At 36.8% G+C, this 19,371-nt stretch overlaps 1 protein-coding gene across 1 annotated transcript in view; it reads left to right on the forward strand.

Annotated features, from left to right (window-relative positions):
• The window catches only part of CEP152 (centrosomal protein 152), a 108,160-nt gene that overhangs the window by 69,252 nt on the left and 19,537 nt on the right, over positions 1–19,371 (forward strand). The window contains 4 exon segments of the mRNA XM_081228195.1: positions 5,137–5,418; positions 7,666–7,797; positions 12,525–13,175; positions 16,466–16,607. Of these exon segments, the coding sequence (XP_081084321.1) occupies positions 5,137–5,418; positions 7,666–7,797; positions 12,525–13,175; positions 16,466–16,607 (1,207 nt within the window).

Raw genomic sequence — 19,371 nt, forward strand, 5'->3', positions numbered from 1 at the left:
GTATCCGTGGGGAGGAAGGTGATCTCCGCCACGTTAATGAATTTTTAAATTATGTTCCTTCAGGCTGCCAATTACAGTCAATTTTCACTCATCTTAGTGGTGGTTTTGTAGGACAGGAAGAAAGAGGGCTGTATCTTCCAGTTCTGAGAGCTCCTTATTCTAGGCACCTTTGCAGAGCTTTTCAAGTCGGGCTGCAACAAGGGTCATATGTGCTCTTTTCTGAAACACTTGTTGAGACAGGCTGCAGGTTAAGTACAAGTTCAATTCCAAGTTGTAAAGATTTTAACACAGAGACTTTCCTCACATGTTAACCTGGCTTGTTCAGAGAAGGGGAATAAAGTCATAAACACAGAACCCTTCAAACTGGGTAGTGATCAGTAGAGGCTATGAATCTGTAGACAAAGCAAAGGTGATCAATATTCGTATTCATGATGCCATTCCTACACACACTAAGGCTCATTTATACAATTGTAATCACGGTAAGTCAGTCCTTAGAAGTTAGAGTTTTTTGACTGTCTGAGGCATGCAAAACAAGTTAAAACATTTTAAAACTATCCAAATATTTCCTTCCCTCATGTGATAAAAACTTTTTGAATTAGATATTCCTGTAGTATGTTCAACTGGCGGATTCCTATGACCAATAAATTTATTGCTTTTCTTCTGTAAAAAGCAGGAAGCAAGGTTTTCCTCACTGTGGTGGATTGCAAAAATGGCCACACATTCTTCCTATCCCTGAATGTGTGTCTCCTTGCAATGTGGCTTTGTAGCTATTCTCAGTTACAGATAGTCTGTTTCTCATCCGTTGAATCTGACCTTGGCCAAATGATTGACTTTGGCTAATGGGATATTAGTTAACATTATGTAAAAGACACTTAGAAAGCTTTTATGCACTGGTCCTTGCAAGCGTGATACTCTTAGGAACTCTTTGACCAAGCACCATGTGAAGGATCTGGGATAACCTGCTAGATGATGACACATGTGACCAAGTCACTGCATCATCCTGGCAGACATTGAACTAACCACCAGACATGTGAGTGTCACCATCTTAGACCATTGTAGCCTCAGTCGTCTGCAGAAATCAGCTGAGTGGACTTAGACCAGAACCACTGCCCAGCTGATCCACAGAATCATGAGAATAATAGGTGTTTGTTGTTCTGAGTCTCTGTATGGTCTGGTTTACTATGTAGTTAAGCTAACTAATATACTCACAAACATACAAACACACGGAAAATTGGTAGCAGTTTTCTTCTTTAGGTCAAAAGGAAATGCAGATACATATGGAAACAACTCCTGAAGGTTAGACATACACAGATAAGACAGTTTGGGGATTCCTTCTACAGTCAAAGAAAAATAATAACAGTGATACATGATGTGACAGTGGACAACGTTTTCAACCATGTGGATGAGCCTGTCCTATCATCTTAGGACAACTGCACTCCCCATGACCTGACTGAAGAAGTGGGTCCCTCAGTCACTGGACATTTCCCAAAATCATGCAACACGGAACAAACATGGATATTATCTTCTTGGCATGTGCCAGTGGTAGAGAAGACTCAGATAGCAATTAAGACAGAAATAATCCAGGTCAGCTATGAACTGGAAAAAAATCCAGACAACCAGATAGTCAGGAATCAGAAATAATGCCAAAGAGACACAGAGCAAAAGCTTGGTTGCCGTGTAGCATTCGTTACGTGAGGTATACTTCCTTGGTATTGTAGTTGGTGGGCTTCAGTGTGTTTGTTCTCATAGCATCTTGGTAGGACCTCCAGAAAACCATTTCAAAAATTTTTCAAACAGAAACTCTCATAGATCATTTTGATCCTTGAGTAGAGGTTTATTAGAGTTTTCAGATCAACTGGGTTCCTAGAATAAATAGGGAATATTATATGAATAGTTCAAATTGTTAAATTTGAACTGACACTTGAATGTTCTTATTTGATAATGCTTCAGCTAGTTTTGATAAAAAATTTTATCTTTGATAATGAGAAAACATACCAATCTGGGTTTTATTGAAGGATGCATAGCTTTTAGAATAGAACAGTAATTTTTGGCCTATCTCTGAATACAGGTTTTTCAGAAATATAAATTTTTCTGGGCTGTGATACATTATGCATCTCATTATGGGTGGGGTGTAAACATAAATGTCAGTTTCACCTTTAAAAATAGTGTTTGGTCCTCTGGGAATGTATTTATTGTATTAGATGCCTTTTCATTTAATACAACCATCTGTAAATTTTTTGTCCAAATATTTGAGATGTAGGCAGGTTTTTACAAGACAATTTATTCAACTGATTGAGTTAGCATATAGGAAGATCACTTGTCTCTGTTGCTGTTGTCTATTACATGCATATAACTATTATTTTATAAATTTGACTTGGACAATATTAGTGTCATATGAGATATTTATTTGAATTTTGTTTAAAGAGACAGCTATTGGAGGAAAGAGAAGAGTATGTAAGGAAACTGCAGGTGGAACTTGAAAAAAAGTACCAAGATACCCTTATGATGGAAAAGGACAAGTGGCTGAAAGAACAAGAAAGTGATATTAAACAGCAGTTTGAAAATGAAATGATGTTAGCCAAAGCACACTGGGTTAAGAAACAGAAAGAGGTGTGGGTTAAAATTTCTTTCTAGTCATCATGTTTAAAAAAATGTAGTATTAACTGTTGAGAGACAGCTCTTCTTGAACTGACATTATTTTTAATTGCCAGGTACATACATAATCACTCATTTTACTTCTCAGAATTGGGTTATTAGCAGCTTATTTACACCAGTTTTATTTTTTAAAACTTCCTACCTCTTGACTCTTCAGCCCAATTCAGGATATAATGTTTTTTTTTTTTTTTTAGAATTTAAAAATAATTTATTTATTTTATTTTTGGTTGCATTGGGTCTTCGTTGCTGCATGCTGGCTTTCTTTGGTTATGTCGAACGGGGGCTACTCTTTGTTACGGTGCGTGGGCTTCTCGTTGCGGTGGCTTCTCTTGTTGTGGAGCACGGGCTCTAGAGCGCAGGCTCAGTAGTTGTGGCACACAGGCTTAGTGGCTCCGTGGCATGTGGGATCTTCCCGGACCAAGGATCAAACGCATGTCCCCTGCATTAGCAGGCGGATTCTTAACCACTGTGCCACCAGGGAAGTCCCTATAATGGGTTTTGAGGAGGACTTTTTCTGATTCCTCAAAAATGAAACCATGATCAAATTTCATATTGTGAAATGATTCTGATAACTCTAGACCAATATAATTAACAAATAATTAACCTACACTGTGGATCGGAAGAAAGAAGTAATGACTGGGTAGGCTTAGAAGCACAAAACTTTACTTCTATTTCCTAAGTAGCAAGTGAGATTAGAAAATGCTCATAGCTTCCAAGAAAATTAAGAACCAAATTATGATCTTAAAAACCTAGTTGGAAGTGCAATAAGTTCTCAAACTAGGTTCTTCTGACCACAAGATTGCTATTAATCGGGGTTGGGGCTATCTCAAGATGGAATCATAGACCATTGTCCTGTCTTTTGACCTCCCTACTACTAATCTCCTCTCCTCTCCCCCAGATCTCATCAATCTAATGCTGGCACCTGAAACTCTTTTACTAGTCACTTTTTAACATAAAAGTATATATTATGGAATATATCTAGCCATATATCTATAAAAAAAATATGAATGGGGCTTCCCTGGTGGCGCAGTGGTTAAGAATCCGCCTGCCAATGCAGGGGACACAGGTTCGAGCCCTGGTCTGGGAAGATCCCACATGCCGTGGAGCAACTAAGCCTGTGTGCCACAACTACTGAGCCTGTGCTCTAGAGCCTGTGAGCCACAACTACTGAGCCCATGTGCCACAACTACTGAAGCCCGCACACATAGAGCCCATGCTCCGCAACAAGAGAAGCCACCACAATGAGAAGCCTGTGCACCACAACGAAGAGTAGCCCCCACTCGCTGCAACTAGAGAAAGCCTGTGCGCAGCAACGCAGACCCAATGCAGCCAAAAATAAATAAATAAATAAATAAATTTATTTAAAAAAATATGGATGATGCAAAACAAATCCCCTATTTTTACATTGCTGCAAATTGTTTTTTAGTTGGATTTGCTAACCAGTTATTTACCAGGGGGGTGAGAGAGACAGCTAATGTTTTTGTGTTTTGTCAGGAAAGCATAAAGCATAGAGCAAAAAGGGCCACACAAGATGACCTTTTTGAGAGAAGCAATACAGCCAGGGGCTGTGGTAGCCAGGGAAGCTGTCTGAGAACTCTGGATACCCAGGAGGTGGGAAACAGGAAAAGGGAAGAGCAAATTTTGCTATTTCACAGTTTTGCCCAGTACTAATTATGTTTGGGTCCATCCCACTACACTGTTGAAAGTAGAATCACTAAGGCATCCTTCCAATAATGGCCTCCTCTTTTTTTTTTTTTTTGTGGTACGTGGGCCTCTCACTGTTGTGGCCTCTCCCGTTGTGGAGCACAGGCTCCAGACGCGCAGGCTCAGCGGCCATGGCTCACCGGCCCAGCCACTCCGTGGCATGTGGGATCTTCCCGGACCGGGGCAGGAACCCGTGTCCCCTGCATCAGCAGGTGGACTCTCAACCACTGCGCCACCAGGGAAGCCCATGCCCTCCTCTTGAACGCAGTTGACTGAGTACAATTTCATATCATAAGAAACAAGATTCTAATGTGTCCAAATAAGTAAAAATGTTTTTTAGATTGTTCAATTTTAGGTTCATTAATTATGCTTACCCAGTGCCTGCTTTGTGGAAAGCCTGGTATTGATAGAAAATCACATATTAATAGTAGAAGTTTTCTTTGTTGTTGTTGTTGTTGTTGTTTTATCATGCGATCATTGTAGTGGCAATGTCAAAGCTTCCAGAAGGTCTCATCTTGAGAGCAAGATAGCCTGACCTTACACAATATACTTAACTCTTCCATGTGATTTATGCCCCATAGATAAGGTCAAAGAGTAACTTTCAGGATTTCCTTGAATATATTCTCATTAACTAAATTTCTAAACCTCACATAATAACTACAACAATGTCTAGATGGTTTTCAACACTGCTGTGGTTGCTTTTTTGGCTAGCTGTTAATTCTAGTTTTTGCTTATTTGAATATTTTTCTTTTCATACGATTTTTCTTCTGAAAACAGATCAAACAAGAACTTATTCAGCAGCTTGAAAAGGAGTGGCAGCCTAAGCTGGATCAAACTATAAAGGCAATGAAAAAGAAGACCTCAGATTGTTGCAGCCAAACTGACCAAGAAACTACCATTGACGTTATTTCCAAGAAAGAGATGGCAATCATGATAGAAGAGCAGAAGCGAAAGATCCAGCAAAATTTAGAGCAAGAGAAGGAAATAGCCATCAAGGAGGGCTTGAAGAAACTTGAGGTTGAATTGGAGCTCAAATATTGTGAAAATATTGCCAAACAGGTAATAGGCAGGTTTCCTATAGTAAAATTATTGGAACTGACTGCCTATTAATGAAAACCCATAAAGTGCTACTGTTGAACTTGTTCATAACTTTATACTTAAACATTTTGTACACCCCAGGGTAGGATAACAATCTTATGTTGTTCCCAAAATTTTCATTATATTTCTGTCACAAAGCTGTCGCCTCTCAGTTTTTCTGTATGTTCTTTCAGTTTACAAAATGTTTGCTCTTCTGAGGTCCATCTAAACATTAAGATGCCTGAGGTTAACAATGATGGTTTTACATCTGAATGAAGCACAATTTAATTATGAATCTTTCTTATTTAACTTTATAGTAAATATTCCACTAAGGTAGTTATAGATAAGTAAGCTTAAAATGAATAAGGTATATAACAGTATTTGTGTTGAGACTTGAGAGTTGAATCTGCAGGCATGCCCCTGCAAATGGGACTTTGTCTATAAATTCCAACCTCCGTCTCCCTGTAACAGATGTACAACCAGATCACCCTCATAATTCATCAAGTCTTACATTTTTGCCAGAATTGAAGTATCAACCTCACTTTATAGTCACAAATTCATTCTTGACAGCAAGAAAATGTGCCAGGTGTAAGGCTCTAAACTATAATACGTTACTTGGTTCCAAGAAAGGTCATCCAGAGGAAAGTATAGCTCTGTGTTAACAGAATAAAGATGAGTCATTTGATTTATCAATATTATCTATTACAGTGATTCTTGAATTTTTTGTTCTCAGAATGTCTTTACGCTTTTAAAAATTGAAGACTCGAAAGAGCTTTTTCTGTGTTGGTAGTATGTCTATTTACTGTATTAGAAAAATATCTTAAGAAATTTTTAAAAAAACAAGAATCCTCGCTCATACTGGCCATTGGCTGTCAGAGAACAGACATATCATACAGCATGTAGCCTCTGGAGAAGTGCACTATTTACACATGAAAGAATGGGAGTAAAAAAAAGACAAATAAGGTCCAAATTTTTGAAAATAGTTTTGACCTCACAGACCATCTGACAGGGTTTCTAGCCCTCAGAGGTCACTGGACCTTAATATAATATTATTTATTGTATACTTTTTATTTTAGATCTTTTACTTATTATAAAGTCTTAAGATAATGCCTGAAGTAAAGTTTAAAAAAAAAAACATACTCTGCTTTTGATAAATACTTGAAATTCTACCTATTTGTTAAATTGTTATACATGGTTTTACAAAGAATCCTTAAAGTTTGGAAGCATAGGCAAATACAATAATTGTATCAAGGACACTTTCAATCAGTTAAAAAATAATTTTCTCAACAGAGTTAAGAAAATGTTCTATAGGCAAAGAGACATGTTTTTAGGGGTGCTGCTTAGGTATTTATGCAATCACAGATCTTGTGAAGAAAAACAAATAGCATGATATAGTAGAAAGGAAATGTTCATAATAACTTCTAAAGTAATGTAAATTTCTGTAGGAGCTTTATCTTTTCCCCATATTTTTAACTTCCTGGAATTTACCTATAAATGTATTTAGTATTTTAGTGAAAATTCAGCCCCTTATATCAGCTCTGCTTTTGTGTGTGTGTATGGCTCTACGTATGTTGTGTATCTGGATATTTCAAACAAGGAAATAAGGAAAGTTTATTTAATAAATGATCTGTGGTCACCCTGTAACAGATGTACAACCAGATCACCCTCATAATTCATCAGGTCTTACATTTTTGCCAGAACTGAACTATCAACCTCACTTGATAGTCACAAATTCATTCTTGACAGCAAGAAAATTTGCCAAGTGTAAGGCTCTAAACTACAATATGTTGGTGCATGCTTGCCTGTGTGCGTGTGTTTATATGTCAGGCACAAGGTCTGAGGAGGTGGTGGGTATACTGATTGGACAGCGGCTGACACCAAGCAGCCTTCCTGCATGTCTTCTTCTTTTTCCCCAAGATAAATAGGAGTTTGTTGGAAATGGCAATTGGTACTTTGTATAAAGCTTTCTAATAATAGTAGTGGCCATCAAACATGTATAGATTTCTAATTCCTGCTTTGCCTTTTGCAGTGGATAGTATGGGACATTTAGAACAGAAGGATTAGAATCTACTGTTTGGGGTAAGGTGGGGTGCTTGAAGTCAGTTTAACTACTGTAGTGCAATACAATGTAAATGCACATGAAATCATAGTGGTTACCTGCATATGGGATCTTTCTGAAATTTTATACATTCCTTTACCTCTCTCTCTCCTGCAATTGCTCTCCTGCAGGTAGAAACAGCTGTGCAAAATGCTCGTCATCGGTGGCTGGAAGAACTGCCGGAGCTTGCAGAGTATAAAGCACTTCTAAGGGCAGAACAGAAGAAGTGGGAGGAGCTACAGGAGCAGTCTGTGGCCAAACGGGTAAGAGCTCTCCTGGAAAGAAGCTTCAGGAGGGCCTCATCTCAGTCCCGGGAACTCCTACTTGCTCACAGCCCTGTGGGAGGATTAAATGCGATAATGCATACTAAGCATAGGGCCTGATTAGTGGGATCTGTTCTCATCATCATCAAGTTGTGGAGGGGGAGAGAATGTGTTTCAGGGTTGTGAAACTCTCATAATCTGGAGGATAACCTTACCCATGGAATAAAATCCCTACTTATCTTGTGGTTTCTTTAGGAGAAACTGAGAGAGCAATTAGCTATACAGTATCCTTTCACATGCATGACTACTGTTTTCTGTGCTGTGTCAGTAGTCTTATAATATACTCCCCTTGGTAAATAACAGGCTCTCCTTTCCAGAGATGTCATGTCCCTTGACTGGAAACATCAGATATTTTAACCATTTGTATCCTCACAACTTAATTTATTAGTGTAAACCGGTTCTAATCAAAATGCCAACAAACTGAACATAGTTTTGAAGTTTGACACAATAATTCTAAAATTTATTTGGAAAACTGAAAGGACTAGAAATTTTTCTAAATGTTCTGGAAAAGAAATAGTAGTCCAGCCCTAACACTTAATAGAATATGTTGGAAAGCAACAATTCAGACAGTGTTGAGTCACAAAAATAGAATTCTTTTTCATTCAGTACTATACAGACTTGAGATAGGCCCAACTATGACTAAAAGCTTAATAAATTGTTTCAAAACAAGGAAATGAGGAATTTTCCATAATAAATCATCTTATGATAGCATTTTAGAAAAATTGTTTTCCCACCCCCTACATCACAACAAACTCTAGGTTGATTCAGAAGATAAACATTTTTAAATGACAGTATAGAAAAATTAAAAGAAATGGAATATTTCAAATTTGCATCATAATAACTCAATTGTGAGGCAACAGGCAAGGCACAGTAGCCAAGATAGGTAAACGGGATAAAATGTGTACAAACATTTAAAATATTTGTTTTTGTAATAAAAAAACAGAAGTGAAGGGGATAATAAAAATAAGGAAAGTAAATGAATCAAACAGAAATGTTAATACTAATATATGATTAAAAAAATGATACAAATTTATAAGAGAATCTGTGGGTGTGTACACCAAAGATGTGAACAGATAGTCTTCATGAGGAGTCCAAATAGCAAACTTAAGGTGATATTTTATCCCATATGTTTATATCTTCTCTTCTTAATTGTAATGCACAAAATAGCTTGCAGTATCAAGCATATGCTACTCTTCTGTGGTTACAGCCATTTTAGAAAATGTGAATAACAGACATTGTAAATGAGTCATATGATGCATTCATAATCTTATTCCACAAATTACTTAAGGAAATAATTCAGCATAAGTAAAAAATCTAATATTTTTCTCAACTTATGTGGTAGTTTATGGGTAGTTCATGTAATGGTTCATTACAATATTCTCTGGACTTTTAGTACGTTGAAATATTTCAAAAGGAAATTTAAGAGGGAGACAGAAAGAGGAAATAATATGATGGTATGCATATGTGTCTTAGAGCTCAGAAGTTAAGAATAATAAAGTTGATTTTTCCTTAAGGACACAGAAGGTCTGAATATATGTGAATGCAGAAATACAGAAACGAGAGGATGGTGTGTTGCTTCTCATACTTGAGCAGGCATGAGAATCACCTGGAGGGTTTGTTGGAGCACATTCCTGGGTTTTGCTCCTGGAGATGCTGATTTGTTGGGTCTGGAGTAAGTCCCGAGAATTAGACTTTGTAACTGACTCCTGGGTGATGTGTTAACTGCTGGTCTTTGGACCACACTTGGGTGTGAGTAGCAGCGTTCTAGATAATTATTCAGCCACAAAACATAGTGTTTTGTGAAAATGCTTCCTCCAAGCCAAATGAGATGAGCAAGAGCCAGTTTCATAGCTTTTGCTGGAGAGTTCTTATAAGATTAGAGTGATCCATCAAGATCTGTGGAAATTTTTTTTTTAATTTGTTTTTTTAAGTTTTGGCTGCATTGGGGTCTTCGTTGCTGCATGCACGCTTTCTCTAGTTGTGGCGAGCGGGGGCTACTCTTCGTTACGGTGCGCGGGCTTCTCATTGTGGTGGCTTCTCTTGTTGCGGAGCACGGACTCTAGGCACACAGGCTTCAGTAGTTGTGGTACGTGGGCTCAGTAGTTGTGGCGCACGGGCTTAGTTGCTCCGTGGCATGTGGGATCTTCCCAGACCAGGGCTTGAACCCGTGTGCCCTGCACTGGCAGGTGGATTCTTAATGACTGCGCCACCAGGGAAGTCCAAGATCTGTGGAAATTTAAAGCCAGTTTCCAGAGTCCAGAAGTCGGCAGGTTGGTTCAGTGGTTCCCAAACTTTGCTGCACATTGGAAAACTGTGAGGATCTTTTAAAAAATACTTTTGCCTGGGTCCCACCCCAAGGCTTTATGTTTCAATTGGTACAGGGTGTGGCCTGGGCATAGGGATTTTAAAAGCTCCTCAGGTGATTCTAATGTGTAGCAACATCAGGAAACACTAAATCAATTAATGCTGTCAAATTCTCCTTGTAAAACTTTATGTGAGAAGTTGTACACTTTTGGTGAGCTTTGGGCGGGTCATGCAAATTCCCTGGGATCTGACACCTCCACCCAGGTTACCTGTTAATAATTTCCAGGCATCCATTGTGACACAACCTGATTTCCTTTTTGGGAAAGGAAACATGTTTCAAACACGTTTCACATCGTTACTGAATTATTCTGCTGGTAGCAAAAGAATTTTTCTGTGAATTCCTTTGTAAAGCTCATCTTAGATAGTGGGTTCCTTTAGTAAACTTAAAGTATGATTCAAAATTTTTGATTTATATCCAACTATTCAGGAACACATTTTATTGAATAAAGGTATGTAACGTGTGTCTAGGTATCCATATAGTTGAAGATGTTCTCTATAATTGTATAAGCTGAGAATTAAGGGCGCAGACCCCCTGTCTCAACAGCCAGAGCATATATATGGTATTTTGGGGGGCACATATATATATATATATTTTTTTCTATTTTATAATATTGACATTTAGTCCAGTAATCCTCCACTGTAACAGCTCCTTTACTTTACAGTGAAAATTGACTTGTATATTTTTTGCCTCTGAGTCCTTGTGGGATTTTTTTTTTTAATTCAAACAGAAAGTCACAAAAATTATAGTCATCCTCATCAGTTCACTCAGTCCCATGTAATTAATTTTTTTTCATCTTGATCTTTTGTTAGCACTTTTATGAATTCATCAGTTTTCCATTAGAGTTCTGAAAATGCTTATTCATTCAGTTCAGCAGTATAGTCAGTATATATGGTATTGATTCATAGCAGTCACCATTGTCTAGGCCAAGCCTTTGGAGATGGCCAGTTCTTCTTTTACATTTGTATCCTTGTGACTTCTTTGAATTCAGTCCAGGGAATATTAGAAGTAAAAGGGACTTGACATCATCATCCAATCTGCTCGTTATATAGAGGACACTAAGTGCAAAAGAGATTAAGAATTTTTCTAAGCCTATGCAGCCAAGAGTAACAGTAACTATATAACATTTTTTGAGTCTTATTGTTTGCCAGGCTCTAAGTGCTTTATTTTTTTATTTTATTTTTTAAAAATATTTATTTACTTATTTATTTGGCTGCGTCGGGTCTTCGTTGCGGTGCGCAAGCTCTCTAGTTGTGGTGTGCGGGCTCTAGAGCACACAGGCTCAGTAGTTGCAGCGCGTGGGCTTCGTTGCCCCAGCGGCATGTGAGATCTTAGTTCCCCGACCAGGGATTGAACCTGCATCCCCTGCATTGGAAGGCAGATTGTTAACCTCTGGACCACCAGGAAAGTCCCCTAAGTGCTTTAAATAGATTATTTCCTTTTGTCATTTAATCCAAAAAAAAAAAGAAAAAAAAACTCTATCAGGTGGGCATTGTAATTATCCCCATTTTATAGATGAGGAAACTGAGGCTCAAAGAAGTTGAGGAATGGTAAGTTAATTCCAGCAGTTTGTCTCCAGAGCCTGTTCTGTTAAGCACCGTGCTAGGCTGCCTCTGCAATCCAAGTCAGGATTTGAGCTACAGCTCAGGCTTTTTGATTCCCTATTACTTTTTGGTTATATACTACTGGTGCCTATGATCTGCTAGTCTTGCTATTCTGTTATAAACAAAAATTGGATTAGTGAAAAAATGACTTTTTCTGTTTGATATTGTCATTTAATGAACTGTTTTAACCACTAAAATTGCATTAAAATACAGTATGTTTGTCAGCAAGTTATTGTGCAGGTTATGTGTTACATTCCTAAAAATATTAGTAAGATTTCCTTAGAGGCTGCTTTTGCTTCATATAAAAGATAATTCATTTGTTGGGGGCTTAGATTTGAGACAGCATCTGTATTAAAAAAAGAAATATGAATTTTTTTCTAAAATTAGTTTTAGATAATTATATAATTATATATTTTTGGTCAGTTTAAATTTCTAGTTATTCATATAGAAATGGATGGTTTATTTTAAATAATGTAAGACAAAGTATTAGGTGATTTAAAATGAGGGAAAAGATCCTTAAGTTTAGTGGAAGTATATTTTCGGAAGAGCCAATGGCATATCTAAATTTACTTTTTCCCTTTAATTTTGATTTTAAATCTCTTATTAATAAGTTCAAAGATTAACCCAAATGCTTACTTTAATTTTTTTATTAATGAGGAGAATCATAAAGAGTTTTCATTGTACATTGTTATGTCCTTTAGATATTTTTTGCTGTTTCTGAAGCTAAAGAGAAATGGAAAAGCGAGATTGCAAATATGGAGGAAAATGTCATACCTAGAAAGCATTTGGAAGAGAAGATTCATTCTCTGCAGAGAGAGCTTGAGTTAAAGAGTGAGGAAGTCCCCATGGTTATCAGGGCTGAGTTGGCAAAGGCCCAGAGTGAATGGAACAAAGAAAAGCAAGAGGAAATCCACAGAATTCAAGAAGAAAATGAGCAAGATTACCGGCAATTTTTAGATGATCATCGAAATAAAATTAATGAGGTGCTTGAAGCAGCTAAAGAAGACTTTATGAAACAAAAAACTGAACTACTTCTTCAGAAGGAGACAGAATTACAAATGTGTTTAGACCAGAGTCGCAGAGAATGGGCTGTGCAGGAAGCTAGGCGGATCCAACTGGAAATCCATCAGTATGAGGAAGACATCCTAACTGTCCTTGAGTTTCTCTTAAAGGACACGCAGAAGGAGCAAGCCAGTGGTTCAGAGAACAAGTACCTTTTGGTACTCATGTCAACTTGTTCTTCGAAATGGGTGTCTGTGCAATATTTTGAAAAACTAAAGACCTGCATACAGAAAGCATTTCAAGATATACTCTCCCTACTTATAGAAACTGTCAACTCAGACTGGGGAAAGGTATGTTCCTAGTAAGTGAAAAAAGCTATGATTAAATGTGAAAGATGATTGTAGAAGCTGCATTTGGTATTTTTTCCTTTCTTCATTCTCCAGTTTAATAGGTGTAAGACTTGTGTTTTTGCTAGTGGTTTAAAAACCTTTTAGCAAATTCAAAGGATTGCAATTTTTTTTGCCCCCCCAAATTTGCTTCTTCATAGTGCCACAAATATGAGCAGAGCTTTTAGCCACTAGACATCTTTTTCCTAAAAAAAAATATATATATATATATATACTGTTCTTTGTAAGGGCCTGAGATTTCAGAAACTGAATAACTTTCATTCCTATTTTTGTTTTTTGGGCATGATTACTTCAAGAAATATGCATCGTATTAAAACTAGGGTTTCTTAATATCTTCTAAAGAGTTTGGAAGCCTATTTCTTGCCCTCAAGGAATTTATATCTCATGTAGGCAAAAAATGCCAACTGGGTACAAAGAATATTGATATAGAAACAAGCAAGTAGAGGTATGGCTCACTCACACAAAAAGCCCAGTTTTGTTAGTGTACTGTATATGTGCATGTAGAATGAGTTAGTTATATTCTTTTTGTTGTGTAAGTATTCTCTGACACCAGCTTTTAGTTTGTGTGGAAGATCTGATAAAACCAAAGTCTTGCTGCCTTATGATTAAAGATATTAGATATGCATGAAAAATCTGGAATGAAATTCTAGGCATTGTGACCAGCCAATTTCAACATTTGGAATTCGAGGTAGAAAAAAAAATACCAATATTATAATGTTTGTCTGATAGAAGAGTTGAGACATAAGAACGACAATTCATTAAAATATTGTGATTAAAGATTTTCAAGGCCAGGATTGAGCATTTGATATTAATACCTACTGGAAAGAATTATAAGCTACAAAAAAATCTGAGTTCCAGTTTCATACTTAGCGATAACTAGCTTATTTACCTTGGGTAGTCATAGTTGCTCATCTGAAAAATAAAATACAAATCCCTGGTCTAATTCCTTGGATTTTGGTAGGATACAAATGACATAGTTTGATCTTTCTGCATCTTGCATTTGAAACACTACAGAATTTTAGAGCCAAATGAACCTGAAAGATCAATCTATCCCATCCCAGTTCAACCCAGTTGATATTTTTATTCTTGATTTCACAAAGATGTTACTGCTTAATAGTTGCTTTTAATGTAAAATTAACTCAGCAAGACCACTTCCCATGAATACTGCATGATTGAGAATTTTTTGAAAAAGTAGATAATTAAGATGAATTATTTATAGCAGACTTTAAGGGTAAGAAGTGATGGGAAAATCATGTTATATGCTTTCAAGTTTGCTTTCCTGAAGCAAAAGGAAACTGCTATAAAAGTCAAGAAACTACAACACCTACTGTTAATATATATAATCAACCCTGGGGTCTTTTTATAGGGCTTAAAATTGTGCAAGCAGTGTAAGATCCTCTGTAAGACTTTATGTGTCTCACACGTATATGGAGACAGAATCACATAATTTGGCTAAGAATTTCGACTTTTGCAGCTTTCACTGAGTGGGATCAGATTCTGTTCCTGAGAAAAGGTTACCTCTGAAATGCCTAATCTGGCATTTGTCACAGAAGAATAATACTCAACCTTCTGCTGTCTTAGTGCTAACTCAGCTCAGGACCTTGAGATAAAGCAATGATTATAAAGCAGTGATTATAAATTTGCAATATAGGTGCCATAAATGTGAAGAATTATGATTTATAATTGATTAAATTTGTGGTTTTTAGAACTTCATGAAAATTAAAACTGGAAAAAATGATGGGTATATATAAAACAAGTCCTCATTAAAATAACTTAGGTGATCAAGATTTAATTTAATTTAATTTATTTTTAATCAATTTTTTTCAGCTTTACTGAGCTACAGTTGACAAATAAAATAGTAAGATATTTAAAGTGTCATCATGGTGATTTGATATACATATATATTGTGAAAGGCTCCCCACCATCTAGTTAATTAACACATCCATCACCGCACATATTTACCTTATTTTTTGTTGGTGAGAACATTTAAGTTTAGATGATCCAGATTTTAAATGGCAAGAATGCAATGAATTAAAAATATGGTTTCCAATAAAATGAATGCCTTATCAAATATATAATTTATATTTATATACTAAGTATATTAATACAGCAGTTCATAATAGATAAAAGAAAACAGAAATATCAACTGGAACAAAAATTTTAAACAAATTTAAGGATGTGTGTTTTGTGTTTTCTTACCACCCATGTCAAGTTAAAACTAAGACAAAAGGTTGCTGCTCCTGCCTTTTTTGCCATCTTGGCTTTTCTCCAGTTTTGAGCAGAAACTGGAAATATTGGCTACCTTTGGGATCAGTTTTTATTATTCCTTTTGGCCTCAACCTCATACCCTCTTGATTGACTGGAGTTTGCATTGTCTCTGTACCTACTGACCTCTGCCTCTGTTGGGCGGCATGGGTACGTTTCCTGACAATGAAATGAGATCAAAATCAAAATCAAGGCTTCTAGAATTAAGCATATATAAGGTATTTTAAGTAATTAAACAAGACAGCTTTCCCAAGATTACCTGTTCTGTTTGAGATTTAGTAGTTGTCCAAAATCTGAAAATATATTGCCTTAAAAGAATGTCCCACCATTAATGAATTTAGTAGCTGTGCTGCCAAAACAGAAACTAGAATGCAGAAAGTGTTCAATAAATATTGGTGAGGAGATGGTCTTGTGCAAGATGTTTCACTTAGGTGAGCCTCAGTTTCTCTCCTTCACATTGGCATTTGACTGTCCTTGTGAACAAATGACAATATGTATTAAAGTATTTAGAAACATAACATACTATATGTTTCAAAAATTGTTTTTACTGTTGTTACTTTCAATTCATGGGAGGCAAAAGGTTGGTACTATAGTTTCTAATGAATTTTCTCCCTGCTGCAGTGAAAATGTTCTGGATTTTCAAAAACAATCCTGATTTCACATAGTCTGTCCTGTGGTTTGATCACAGAAACCATTAAAATATCTTAAAAGTGGAAACTATATCTCCTGTCTGTCCCATAGCTGGCCCACCAGTCCTCTGTTGGATAATGTTCTCATTTGGAAAATACGGTCATAGGAGTCTAGCTCATAGTAATGGCAGTATTCACATAAAACCCTAAGAAAAATATTGGTGATAGTTTAGGCAAGATTTTTTTCAGGCTGTGTTTTCTTTTTATATTTTAAATATTAGTATTTTGAGTAGAGAAAGATTTTTAATAAGCATTAACTATGAAGATAATCTGTTTCAGAGAAATATGACCAAGATCTCTAAGGATCCTGCCACAAGGGTCACTGGCAGAGGAGACCCTGGGGTCCCGGCGATCCTTCCTGCACTTACATCTGGACACGACGCTCAGCCCTTGGCCGTGCAAGAAGCAGAAGCAGGAGCTGGTAATGGGATTTTGTTCCTACTGTTCTTTGCATTATCCATAATCCCAGTTCCAGAGGGTTGTTTTGAGGATAAAAGGAAATCAAAGACGTGCAGTTTTCATGAATGAACAAATGTGTGATATTACTCCTAAGTAATGTGTGTCCTCCCCCCAGGTTTCATTTTGTATTAGAAGACAGGGTTGCTTTAGGCCTTCTTATTTCCTATCTTTTCATGGTCTTCCCTCCATTCAAAAGTGACTCTTATTATGAGGAGAATAATGAGAATTTTAGTAGAGAAGTCATATTTTTTATTTCCTGGCTTTGATGAGAAAGGGTTACACATAAGAGAATTGCCAAATCACTGAGACCTTTCCATTCAATTTATTGAAGCTTATTTCAACTATTTTTAATAGAAATCTTTCTGAAGTGTATTAAGTGTTTTCTGATGTATTCGTGGGTTTCTTTAGATTGGGGGGCAATGTTTTTATCTCTTCCTCTCCACCAACTGTCAAAGTGAATGGCACATAGTTTGTGTTCCTTGAATATTTGATGAATTAATAATTTAACTTTTACTTTGTGACTTAGAGTTGTCTCTTCAAAAAGAATTGCACTGTGCTACAGCCCCTTGAGGTGTTCAGAGCTCGCTGAGGAATATGGGCTTATACTGTCTATTTACTGGGATTTTGAACTAGGAACTGCCATATTCTTTATAAGCTGCAGTCCTTTTAAGACATTGACCCCTTGCAGCCTGCTCCTTCCCTCCATGTACAAACCATACGTACTTTTTGTTTCTTGTCTGCTGTCTCCATTGTAACCTGGAAAAGAACTAAGAATTGCCAGAACAAATCATATGTACAAAGTCAATAACCTTAGTTTCCACATGTTTCTAATTCAGTAGGCCTATTAACAGAGTCTTAGAGAATCTCTGCCTTTCCTAAGAAGTCAGTTGACAGTTACTTTTCTCATTGCCCATCCAGAAACCCTTTTTCCTTATCTCTAGGTTCTAGATAGTTGAGAATATCTTTTTGCCAATTAGTTAAATGCTAATTTACCAATTAGTAGGGTAATACTATCTTAATTTGTATCTTGCTTCCTATGTTTCAATGTCATTTTAGATCTGTTGTTATGTTTGGAATAACCTGAGAATTACTTTCTAATTTGTGAAATGCATAGAGGTGAGTTTTAAATATTATGTGGAAGGTCCAATCAATATGAAAGAAATTAGGTTTGACTTAGGACAAATCAAACTATAAAAGGATTTACTTTTCTTTCTTTAATCTTTTTTCCCTAAAAACAAACACATTAACAAATTCATAAGTTGGAAAGGGTTAAATAATCCAAAACATATAAAGTCGTTCATAATCCTACCACCAGAGAGTACCACTGTTAGTGGTGTGGTTATATTCTCCTAATATCTTATCATTTTTAAAACTAATTTAAATATTAATTATTGAAATACTTGATACATGCAAAGAATATATGTAATGCACATGTAAGTTATGAACCTAACAACCAGGAACCCACTATTTGACTTAGGAAGTAGAACATCGCCAGTACTGTTGAAGACCCCTGTGTGTTTCACCACAATTCCATCCCTGTAACTTCCTCACAATCTGAGGTAATAAATATTCTGATTTAAAAAAAATCATCTTCTTGCTTTTCTTTGTTTTGACCAAATATAGGTATCCTCAGAAAGCTTTTGCTATATTTTGTTTGTCTTTTAACATTATAAAAATGGTTTAATACTTGTTTTAGTCTTTGTAACTTGTTTTTTTTCCACTTAATATCAAACTTGTAAGATTTGTCTTTTTAATGCATATATCTCTGGTTCATTCGTTTTCATTGCTGTATAGTATTCCATTGTGACTATACTATAATTTATCTATTCTCTTATCAGTGGGCATTTGCCTGGTTTCCAGTTTTACAAAACCATATCTTAGATGAAATATATAAATGCCATATATGGTGATGCTTCATTAATCCTTTGATGCTCGTAAACTTAACTGGCACCATTTAAATGAAACTAAAAAGTCAGAAGAGAGCTAAGAATAATTTTTATGGACTAATGTTTTTACATCAACATTTTGGATATTGGCCTCTGAGCCTGTGCCAATTTGTATTCCTACTTTATTATATCAATTATATTAATAATAATCTATTTCTGTATCTTTTTTTTTTTTTTTTTTGCGGTACGCGGGCCTGTCAGCGCTGTGGCCTTCCCCTTGCGGAGCACAGGCTCCGGACGTGCAGGCTCAGCGGCCATGGCTCACGGGCCCAGCCGCTCCGCAGCACGCGGGATCCTCCCGGACCGGGGCACGAACCCGTGTCCCCTGCATCGGCAGGCAGCCTCTCAACCACTGCACCACCAGAGAAGCCCTTATTTCTGTATCATTTTTTTTTTTTTTCTTTTTTTTTTCTTTTTGCGGTGTGCGGGCCTCTCACTGTTGTGGCCTCTCCCGTTGCGGAGCACAGGCTCCGGATGCGCAGGCCCACCGGCCATGGCTCACGGGCCTAGCCGCTCCGCGGCATATGGGATCCTCCCAGACCGGGGCACGAACCCGTATCCCCTGCATCGGCAGGCGGACTCTCAACCACTGCGCCACCAGGGAGGCCCTCATTTTTTAATATTACTTAAATTTTATAAACTCTATGTGTTACTAATAGCAATAGCTATTCCTTATTGTATAGTTGCTCCATGCCAGGTACTGTGCCAAACAAATTTTATACATTTATACCTCCTGACAGTTTTGAATCTTTTTATCATTTGGAGATAATTTCAAGCTTA

The sequence above is a fragment of the Mesoplodon bidens genome (genome assembly GCF_964165515.1).
Source record: "Mesoplodon bidens genome assembly, chromosome: 3".
Classification (NCBI taxonomy): Eukaryota; Metazoa; Chordata; class Mammalia; order Artiodactyla; family Ziphiidae; genus Mesoplodon; species Mesoplodon bidens.